At 35.9% G+C, this 12329-nt stretch overlaps 1 protein-coding gene across 1 annotated transcript; it reads left to right on the top strand.

The window, feature by feature from the left end:
• The first annotated feature begins 5811 nt into the window (after positions 1-5811).
• On the top strand, positions 5812-12058 carry cav4b (caveolin 4b). Its single transcript, NM_001080694.1, is given in 4 exon segments — positions 5812-6003; positions 8324-8506; positions 8599-8786; positions 11507-12058. Coding segments are annotated over 3 exon segments (516 nt in total). The 5' UTR covers positions 5812-6003; positions 8324-8329; the 3' UTR covers positions 11658-12058.
• The last annotated feature ends 271 nt before the right edge of the window (positions 12059-12329 follow it).

Raw genomic sequence — 12329 nt, 5'->3', positions numbered from 1 at the left:
TACTGTCGCTCTGCGGAATACTTCATCATGGTTAATGATTCAAATGCTAGTTGGTTTGATGTTTTGTTTCATAATATCAGCGTTCGGAATACCAGATATTTGTCACTTTCTCACTTTTTTTTAAATTGTCAATAAAATAAATGAATGTTTTTTTTTAATAATCATCACTGTATGTTAGCTAGTTAATTGTAGAATAATCAAATTATTTATAATAGTAATTAGTAGCAGTATATGTTACTGGTTTGGTGTGCTAGTCAATATGCCAGTGTTTCTAACAATTAGCTAAATATCAGTGGTCACCTTTTAGTTGACTGTTTTGTGCTTTTGTAATAGTGTATTATAGTTTTTTATGTTTATATTTAGCTTTAACTTTGATTTAGTGATTTAAAGTGGGTCTATTAATGCAAAAAAATCACTTTTATAAGGGGTTAAAAACACAGTTGTGTGGCAACAGTTTGTGAATATAACCAGCTTCTAATTGTCAAAATGATTATAAAAAATATTTTTTATAATCACACTTGACACTCTGCACACTGACATGTTGATAGGCATTATTTTTAGGTGTGTTCAACATGAATCACGGCTACAGCTGGCGATCAACGAGATTAGAGCAGATAGGGGCGGAGTTGAGCCGTCAGGTCGGACAATTCGGGGCTCATGGTTTGCTGCAGTCATGAGAGATCACATGGTGTGATTATTTATTTATCTACTGCAATAACAACAAAGGAGTTACAGTACAAATAAAACGGAATATCTTATACAAACAAATAGTTTATTTGCAACAACAAGGCAATTATTAAATACATTTAAGTAGCCTATAACTAAAGTTTGAGAATAAAGAGGAAAACGAAAGAGTTTAAAACACTCTTGGGCTATTAAGATTGGTTTAAACGAGGTTTACATTTAAAATGTAATTTAAATAGCTTATGGCGCTGAATACAGTAGGTCTGTGAAAACAAGGTCGAAAATAAACCTATGCAAATAGTATCCTTTATAAACAAATTATTCCACAAAAAAAGATCATTACTGCAGTAAAATATTTGTGATCTTTTAATAAACATAATATGTACAAGATAGTGATGGCATAAAAAGTTAATTGTTTGGAAATTTGTTAGATGGAAGTTGTCCAATAACAAACCCAAAACACACGTGGCTGTTGTCATGCGGGGAATCCAGCCAATCGTGTAATATCTGTGTCGTCATCGCAGCTCCTGCAGTTGCTCTTCTGAAGCTGCTCTGGCTGAGTCCGGCATCTCATCTCGGAGTGCTGTTGTTGTACTTTGATGTCATGTGGCGTCAGTGCAGCGTTAAGTCGGACAAAATTTCTAACCCACATGAACTGCTTTAGGACAGATTTCGATTAGTCTGTGCAGCGCTGCATGAAGTCAACGCACATTTTGTATTTGCCACTATGCTGACACATAGGCATTCGTAGCTCCACCCTCTGTGAAACTTAAAGCGACAGTCACCAAAATGGCACAAAGCCTAAAAGGCCAGTTTTAAAGAGTTATAAAACATTATTTGTGTGGTATTTTGAGCTGTAATGTCACATAGACTCTCTAGGGACATAAGAGACGTATTTACATCTTGTAACAGGTCCCCTTTAATACTTCAGTTTAAACTTAATTTAAGTGCAGTTATGATGAGTTCTGTTTAAAACACACACATTTACTTTTTTGGAGAATAACACTATTCAAAATACAAGAATGCTAATAGGCCATAAGGGGAATCTAGAAAAAGTGGCTAGAAAATGATTTTCGTTCCCACGTCTGGGCACTACTTTTTTAATGCATTTCTGGATAGACAGCACCCTTATGGATGTTATGTTAAAAGTTCTCCATAAAAAAATACTGCAGTTTTTTGTCAAGATGCATAAATATGTTTAATTAGGAATTTACAAAAAACGAAAATCTTACGCTGCTAGTTTGGCCTGTAACTTTATTAATATGCATTTTAGCAACACACAATATGTGTCAAATCCACTTTTATACATGTAGCTACATATATGAGACAAGTACTGGTGCATTAATCTACTCAATTTTAAATGAAGACCATGAAATTAAGCTTTTTTTTTTTTTTTTACAATTAACCCACCGGATAACTTCACGGATTGGCACCAAATAAAACTAAAGAAGATATTTGAACCTAAACATGTTTGTTATGTTTTATTTTTCAAAAATGTTCAGTAAGCACTTAGGTATCACACAAAGTTAAAAAATAAAATCAATTTTGGTCCAAGTTGGCTAAAATGACATGAAATGCTGGTCTGCTGCAGAAATTTTTCAATAACGCCAAAAATGTAAAAATTTTACAGAAACTTTATAACAGCTCAGATTGAACTATCATGTGACACATATCATTTTTACTCATCACTACTATCCTTATCACAAAAATCAGAATCTGAAAGCTACATTTTAAACACACATTTTGACAATTTTTTCATTTTCATACAAAATATCCACTGTCCTGTTCTGGAATGCACATGTGATCTCACTTATTACAGTCATACACTCATCTCAGTCTTCTGGTGGCAATGAGCCTAAGAAACTGCAGACTCTCATACAGATGTTTGTGTGCCCTCATGCTGTGGTTATAGGGATGACCACTCATCACTCCATTGGTAGATCAACAACTTCTGAATCAATGAGTATATCTTGCAGTGCTGCATCTCCAAACCTTTTCCCCAGAATGCCCAGAAAATTCACCTAATTCAATGACTACAAGTTTTGGCATATAGCTTGATTAAAGACTAGCACTATATGATCCTTTCTTACCAAACAGTTACACCCAGAAACAATGATTTAGGTGTCTGCCTCCGGGCCCTTAGAAGCAAGATAAACGATGGCTGTGGCAAATGGAGATAACTTTCAGGTTCAAATCATCTGGAATATCAACACAATGGGCCAGTGTTGGTTCTTCAGTTGCACCAATAATCCATGAAAGTAGGTTAAACAGTTCAAATGGCACAACAGATTTTGCTGCCCTAATATTTAAATCATTAGATGTGGGTGACCATGGACATGTCATTCAAGGAGAGTTATCCACAATTCTCTTTAGTATCAATGCCACATTATGAAGTGTCCTTGTGTTCTCTGCAGTACCAGCTATTCTACTTGCTGTTCTTTCACCAATACTTTGACTAGTTATGTCTGTTGACTCAGTTGTTTCTGTACCTGATGGATGAGGTATTCTTTCTACCAGATGAGGTATTGGTTCTACCAATCTGCAGAAAGGGTTTTTTCAGAAATGAAAAACAATTCATTGATGTTGCTCTGGTTAGGAGAGTAAAACACCAGCTGGGGGAAATCATGGGACAGCCTCCACTTTAATTTATCCTGCCTGAAATAAAAAAAAAAAAAAAAATACAGTAAATGTTGATCACAATCATAAAATATCAAAACACATTGTCAACTTATGATAAAAAGAGGATTGTTATTATATGATGATTACTTATTTTGTGAGAAAAAAGAGGTTGCATAAATGTTCATTCCAAAGCTGCAAAATAAACTTAGGGTATTTCAATTACCTGTAGATTGAAGCATCAAGATCTTCATGGCTCTTTACCATATTCTTCTTAGCCGTGTCATAGTTGACACCCCTTGGTTTACAATCATTCGATGGTGGACGACTCTCTCAGAGAAGACCTTGTAGCTTACATCATAGGTTGGCTCATTTCTAATAAAAACATAAATATTTTTTTTTGTTCTGTAAATATTACACTGGCTTCTATATTTGGAATGCATATATTGTGTACATGTACAAACTAAAAGCAACTGGCAAAGCAAATTGAGTTTTTTTTATTCTTCAAAAGGAAAATACTTTAACAAATTATTTCAACATTTTTTTACCCTCACAAATGACTAGATATTATATTATGCTGAATTATTGTAACAACTGGATTAATGTTTAGCTTTTGAAATTAGCATTTGTTTTAATTAAATATTAAATTGTTTTACACTGAAAAAAAAAACAAAAAAAAACTTACTGTTCTTCTGACGCCTGTGTAACTGTTCCAGTAGTCTTTTATCAAGAACCTGATGCACCGTCTTCATCTTTAATATGCACAAAAATGCTAGGGTCTTCCTTTATCTCAGCTTCTTTAAGCAACTGACCTGTAAAAAAACAGAAATAGTAAATAAATATGTATTGAAAAAATAAACACAAGTTTTGACTGCTCAGGCAGCATATATGTGTGCAAAAACAATCTGAGTGTCTAATAAACATTGTAATTTAGACCATTTTAAGGAATGTATACAATAACAATGGTCCTAATGTAGTTCCTGTTTTACATTTTTAATTTCCATAGCTTCCGAGAATCCAAAAAGGTCCACATATTAATAAATAACATTAATTGAGGTAAAGTAGGTTTGATATTCACACATTTGTTCATTTAATGGCCCATACACTGTTTACCACACTAAGTTGAATATTAAGTCTGAAATAGCATGCAAGAGTGACTTTAAAACAATATTAGCACTATGTAATTAACTGTGAACAATGCTGTACTTTGATAGTCATTGACTTATAATATAATTACACCATGTAAAATTTGCAAAGAATACTTTTCTGAAATTATACTACTAAGTAAAAAGTTTGAATGTGCGAATATAAAACCAACTTGACCTCTATATAACATTATGAAAGCTGTTTTAACGTGAAAATATGATTGAATTGCCACTTGTTACAGTTATGATATAGTACAGGGGTCACCAACCTTTTGGAAACTGAGAGCTACTTCTTGGGTACCGAATAATGTGAAGGGCTACCAGGTATTAAATAATTTTTTTTTTCAATTTACTTTTAATTATATGTTATTTTTAATAATTAATAATATTCATCTATGTGAAGACATTGATCATGTTAATGATTTCTCACAGTAGTTGTCAACAATGATTTTACAAGGTAGATAAATATCAATATGCAAAACTTCATTTGTCTGATTTTTTTTTTTTTAAGTTTCTTTATTTTATAACTTAAATTAGTTTTTAAATTTACAACAATGCAAGTGTGATTAAAAAAGAATACCTATGAAAATATTAGATGCAGCTTACTCATATGTGGGCTCTGGTGAGCTATTTTTAGAACAGGCCAGCGGGCAACTTGTGTGTACCTGGCGGGCTACCTGGTGCCCACGGGCACCATATTGGTGACCCCGATATAGTATGATAACATCAGGAATTGTTTAAGGGCCAATGGCATGACCATGTTGCAATAGTCTATATATGTAATGTAAATAGTGATATATTTGAAAGTTAGTTATGGTTCTCAGTATATGGTAGGCTATATAACTTCAAAGTTGAAACATGTGCTTGTGTGTGCTTTGTTTATACCTGCTGACAGCATCTCTGGAGTCATGTGGACTACTTTTATAATAGATTGATTCAGTTATTGAATCTTTGAAAACTCAGGCACAATTCATTTCTATGACAGAATATGCTTATCTAAAAGAAAAAAGGCATATCCTTCAAGAATGGCTAGGAAATATCAATTTTATTATCAATATTATTCCTTAAATAAAATTATTCTAGTCAGTTTACTTTAGTCATCCATCATTGCAAAACAGTGATATAAAGTAGTTTTTCTCCCAGAGGTCGACATGTCTTTGAATTTATGTTTCCTAATATCTACAAACGAATTGACTTAAATTTTAGATGCTCTGTGAAAATATTAGCTGTGCGTGAAGAGGGTCATTCTGTCCAGTAACCCGATCAGTGTTTCCCTCTCCATTCCTCTCCCCAAAATAACTCTGTGCTCAGCCTACTGATTCTTCTGTTGGTGCAGACACAGAGTGAGGTGCAGACGTCCCGTTCACGCTTTCTGATGTCCAGTAATACTTTAATACAGAGCACATATTCAATTGTTAGATGTGGATGACATGACAGTTTATGGCGTTTGATGGTGTCTGCCAAATAGATCTGAATAGACATACATTGCTGCTGAAGTTACTTTTGTTGACTTGCACAGGATTACTTTTTGTTTTGTATACCGGAGCTGTTGGATAGGGTAAGTATTCATTATTAAATTGCTGAAGAAATATTTAGCATTAGTATTCCTGAATGTAATATTAATATATATATTTATATATATGTGTGTGTGTGTGTGTGTGTGTGTGTGTGTGTGTGTGTGTGTGTGTGTGTGTGTGTGTGTGTGTGTGTGTAATTAATAGTAATAGTCATCTAAACACAGTGCCTTTTGTTCGTTCTGTTTCCTGTCTATATGCTTTTTTCTGAATTTGTTTTTCTATTTAATTAAGTGTCAGATTTAGACATCTGCATCTCCACAATAGGCCCCGATGGGTTCCTGCATACAAGCATGTGTTACAGTATGATGTACAGTAGGCTAAAATGACTAAATATAGTACAGTATGTGCCTTTTTCTCTCACATTGTCCCATCAGTTTTTAATAAACTGTGGCTCAGGACCCACTATAGAGCTCTATGCACACTTTTAATGAGGCTGCAAGTCTTTATTTTATTATAATTTCTAATAGTTAATATAATCATTATTGCTGTTTATTATTATTATTATTATTATTATTTATTTATTTATTTATTTATTTACAACCTGGATCATTATAGCTATTAACCTGTCGAGTGAACGGGGAAGGAAATGCTGTCATCTTGAATAAGTCGCAAGGTTGAGCTGCCCCTCATGATTGTAAAGCGCTTTGGGTGTATGGCCATCCACAATAAATGCGCTATATAAAAAATACACATTACATTGCTTCACTGGAATAATGACTCAAAACGTCCACAAGATGGCGATATGTATCGTGAATTGCCAACCTGTAACTGTAACTACCAGTCCATAAACAACTGCTTAAACGTCTTATAGGGCGTTCATTCCAATGGGGTTTGTACTGGTACAGTGCAGCGCTTTTCTTTTTCTATTCTTATGTTACAGCCTTACTCCAAAATGGGATTTAATTCATTTATTTTCTCAAAATTCTGCACACAATACCCCATAATGACAATGTGAAAAAAGATATTTTTTTAATTGTTGCAAATTTATTGAAAATAAAAAAAACCTGAAAAATCACATGTACATACGTATTCACAGCCTTTGCTCAGTACCTTGTTGATGAACCTTTGGCAGCAATTACAGCCTCAAGTCTTTTTGAATATGATGCCACAAGTTTGGGACACCTGTCTTTGGGATATTTTGCCCATTTCTCTTTGCAGTACCTCTCAAGCTCCATCAGGATACAAAGCGATGCTGTACAGCCATTTTCAGATCTCGCCAGAGATGTTCAACAGGATTTAGGTCTGGGCTCTGGCTGGGCCACTTAAGGACATTCACCTTGTTGTTGTGAAGCCACTCCATTGATATTTTGGCAGTGTGCTTTGGGTCAAAAGTCTGATATCAAGAGCACTCTGAAGCAGGTTTTCATTCAGGATGTCTCTGTACATTGCTGCATTCATCTTTCCCTCTATCCTGACTAGTCTTCCAGTTCCTGCGGCTGAAAAACATCCCCACAGCATGATGCTGCTACCACCATGCTTCACTGTAAGGATGGTATTAGCCTGTTGATGAGCGGTGCCTGGTTTTCTCTAAACATAACGCCTGGCATTCACTCCAAAGAGTTCAATATTAGTCTCATCAGACCAGAGAAAGAGCTCATTGGAACTTTCAGAGCAGCAGAAATTTTCTGTAACCTTCCCCAGCCTTGTGCCTCCAGACAATCCTGTCTCGGAGGTCTACAGACAATTTCTTTGTCTTCATGCTTGGTTTGTGCTTTTACATGCATTGTCAACCCTTTTATAGACAGGCCTTTTCAAATCATGTCCAATCAACTGAATTTACCACAGTTGACCTCCAATTAAGCTGCTGAAATATCTCAAGAATGATCAGCAGAAACAGAATGTACCTGAGCTCAATTTAGAGCTTCACGGCAAAGACTGTGACTACTGATGTAAATGTGATTTTTCAGGTTTTTATTTTTAATAAATTTGCAACACTTTCAAAAAATCTTTGTTCACATTGTCATTATGGGGTATTGTGTGTAGAATTTTGAGGAAATAAATGAATTTAGTCCATTTTGGAATAAGATTGTAACATAAAAAATGTGGAAAAATTGAAGCGCTATGAATACTTTCCGGATGTATTATCTTAAAGTGCTCAATATATATAGTTATAATAAGGGTTGTTAACAATTTATTTTGATGATCCCTCAATATCTAGCTAAATAAACTGTGGAGCAACTGTGAAGTTTAACGGCTTATGGATTTGGACTCCAAAACAATGTCTAAAGTATAAATATAAGCCACTCCAATGTCTGCAAATACATTTTTGTTACTAATGTAAGTTGCTTATCTGCTTTGCAGTCCAATATGATGTCAGACGAGTATTTGGTGGAATGTAACATTAATGACGACGATGAGGAGGAGGATGAAGAGGAAGATTACGTTGTGAAGAAGATCTACGAGTCTCCTCCTCCTCCTCCACAGTTTTCCTCAAGCACATCAGTAGACATCAGGGATCCGTGCGGCATCAACAAACACTTGAAGGTGACTCTCACTTCTCATTCTGGACATATTTACAATTACAGTTGGTTCTAACATTAAAATTGTGGTGCTAACTCTGTAAACTGTGAAACCAGGTAGAGTTCAGCGATGTTTTGGCGGAGCCCGCATCCACACGCAGCTATGACCGGGTGTGGGTTTACAGTGGCATCGGCTTCGAGTCCGCGCGGCTGTGGAGTTACCGCTGCCTGAGCGCGATCTGTGCGGTTCCGCTCTCCTGTCTCTGCGGCTGCCTGTTCGCCCTGCTGGCCTGCATGCACATCTGGTAAGACCAGAGGTGGATTTAGTGATTTGGGGGCTCTAAGCAATTCCAGCTATGGGACCTAAAAGTTTGTACTTTAAAGGGGTGGTCCAGAATGTATTTTTAAGGCTCAGATGCAAAGATGCAAAGCAATGTGTGCTCATGTTTCACTTGAAGGAAATCACGTTACTTTTTCATAAATCTTATTTTGATTATATACAGTTAATCTGCCAACATGAAAATGAATGTCATATTTCCTAGTTCCTCTGAAAAGCCCGCCTCAAGAGGCTCTGATTGGTCATCTATCATGATGTGCTGTGATTCGCGGATCGGTTCCACGTCACGCCCGTACAAGCACACGCTTTCGTGCTGTGTAAACAGTCAGTCAACCTCATGCCCACTCTCTAAATCTGACAAGTGTCTGTAACGAGTGAAAATGGGGTGCGGCTCCTTTAAGAGAAATCGCCATTGTGTATGTGTGTGTGAGAGTGAGTGAGTGAGTGAGTCAGTCTATAGACGCGTGGAACACGAGAAGCGCATGTGCGCGGGACTGATTTTTATTTTTCTCTGATGCTCGAATTAAGTTCATTCATTCATTTTGTTGTCGGCTTAGTCCCTTTATTAATCCGGGGTCGCCACAGCGGAATGAACCGCCAACTTATCCAGCAAGTTATAACGCAACAGATGCCCTTCCAGCCGCAACCCATCTCTGGGAAACATCCTCACACACATTCACACACACACTCATACACTACGGTCAATTTAGCCTACCCAATTCACCTGTACCGCATGTCTTTGGACTGTGGGGGAAACCGGAGCACCCGGAGGAAACCCACGCGAACGCAGAGAGAACATGCAAACTCCACACAGTAACTCCAACTGAGCCGAAGTTCGAACCACAGCAACCTTCTTGCTGTGAGGCGACAGCACTACCTACTGCGCCACTGCCTCGCCCTCGAATTAAGTTATTTTCTGTAATTTATCGTGAGACTGCTGACAGAAGAATAAAGCACAAGATGTGGGATGAGATCTGTGTGATTTATTTTTCTGCTGCTACACAAGTTATGCGAGCTCTTCTGGATTTATTTATAACTCAACGCATTACACGAAGTCTTTCACATATATCTAGAATATGCAGGTGTAAGTAACATGAATCGTCCACATACTGTATCTTTTGCAAGTTCATTATCTGAGATGTAGAACGCATTTAAAAGCTGCCTATAGAGAGACGCTGTACGCGCTGGTGAGGAGTGTGTGTGTGTGTTAACAGCGGTTTGACTGATATGAACTTGTAGCTAAATCGTTAGCGGTGCCAAACAGCATTTCTCATTGTTTACATCTTTGCTACAGCATACCATTAACACTAGACACTGTACATGTCATGATCAATTTTAACTAATAAAAACACTTACATAGCTGTTAAACGCTTCTTAGCTGCTTTATAGAGTTGCTTCTTCTTTGAGGACATTTTAACCAAATCCAGCACAGAACTAGGAGGTTTGGAAGATTTTGGAAGCTGTGTTTTGTCATGCTTGCTATGTATTTTATAATTCTCCGGAACATAATTAATATTAAACTGTAAGAACTTCTGTCTTTGTGTCGTGTCATTTGGAAGCCTAATTAAAGAAACAGAAGAAGCTCTGGAAAAGCAGCGTTTGGATGGCATTTTAGCCTTCTCTGTTCACTGTAACATTACAGTGCCTCTGGCCATGTAGCTTAGCTGTGCAGTGTGTGTGCAAAAGTATGTTTGTGATTTTACTGGCCCAGAGGTATTTTTTTGTAGTCCCCAAAGTTCGTTCATTGTAGGCTTTGCTAAGCTAACTCTGTACAAGCCAAGGTCTCCCTTTGCATTGAACTTTGAGCATTTTACATTCAAAGATGCTGTTTATGTTCACACAGTTACATTACACAGACACACAGCTGCAGCACATCACACACATTTAACACATACATCATGCAAAGTCTTGTTTGCATATATTTGGAAATTTCTGAGCATTTCTCCATGCTCCCGGTACTCTTTTTTTGTCATTGCCTTGTTTGTTTTGCACCTTTGGACTGTTTTTGGATTATTGATTCTTTGCCGTTTGCCCCCACCTTTGTCTGTTTTATGGATTACTCTAATGCAGAGATGCCCAAACTTGGGCACGCAGGCCAAAGTTGACCCGTGGTAACCTTTGATTTAGCCCACCATCCCATCTGAGAAGAGAGGGAGAATGATGGGGATGGTTTTGAAATGGTCATTTAAACTGTAAAGAAACCATTTGATTGCTTGTTTTATTGTTAAAAGATAACAGAAATTAAATGATTCATTTAAATGGTGTGTGGAGACTTCGGTGAGCAAATCAAGTCAAAGGCAGATTCTGCTTGACTAGTGTATTCAGCATTTCAGCATTAAACTTTACTGTGATATAAATGTGATTGTTTGTTTTTGTTGAAATAAGTTATCATTTTAAAAGTTATACTGCATTAGTTTATATGATTTAAAGTAACATTTTCATTTTATTTTAAAATATTTTATGATAAATTAGCAAATTACCCATGGCAACTTTAATGTAATATATTGGTTTATTTACCTTCGGCCCATGGCTCATAATGATATTTGGTTTTTGGCCCTATAATCGACAAAAGTTTAGGCACCCCTGATCTATTGGATACTATCAGCTGTTTATAACTATCTGTTTATAGATATATATCATAGTGCAGATGAATAATGTGTGTAAAATGTGTAATTGTGTCTGTTGCAGGTGTGTAATGCCGTGTATTCAGGTGTGCCATTCCTGCCTGCCCTGTGTGAGGTCACTGTGGATGAGTTTAGTAAACATCTTCATCGCTCCGCTCTTAACATCTGTGGCTCACTGTTGCAGTGGAGTTTATGTGCTTTTCTCCAAAGAGTGAACAAACACGAGGAGTTTGGGGAAGCTTGTAAAACTGTCCATCACTTAAAAACAAACAAAACATCAACCCTGCTTTTGTGAAGTTACAAAACAACTGTTTAAACCATTCAAAGAAGGGGATTACATGTTATTATATAGATTTGTTTTTGATAATCTATTACATGTTAAATGATCTTTGGTACACATTTTTGTGTGATAAAATTTGCATGTGCTTTAAAGTATGTCCAACATGCAGATAATAACAGCCTCTTTTTTCATATGTTCTGATTGTTTTGTTTTGCTGTTTGATATGTGAAATGTTCATTGATTATATATGAATCCAGATTATTTGAAACAAACACACATTTGTATTGTATCTACAAAATTTACAATAAACACTAAGAGGGATTAAACACCAAATAATTTGGACCCAAGTTTGATTAAAAGATTGAAACAAAAAATTTGTACAGTTCTTTGAAATTGCTCTTATATTTATTTATGAAATATAATGTAACCATGAAAATCAGTTTTAATAAAAAAAAAATAAATAAATAAAAAAAATATATATATTTATATATATATATATATATATTTTTTTAGTTTAATTCTGTTTTAGATATTCTTAACAATTTTACAAAATGTAGGTGCAGAATGTCAAATTAGGTGCAAATACAACTTTTAAATACAGAGATGC

The sequence above is a fragment of the Danio rerio genome, chromosome 23 (genome assembly GCF_049306965.1).
Source record: "Danio rerio strain Tuebingen ecotype United States chromosome 23, GRCz12tu, whole genome shotgun sequence".
Taxonomy (NCBI): Eukaryota; Metazoa; Chordata; class Actinopteri; order Cypriniformes; family Danionidae; genus Danio; species Danio rerio.
Note: the sequence above shows the minus strand (reverse complement) of the source record. Positions and strands in the feature narration are given on the sequence as shown.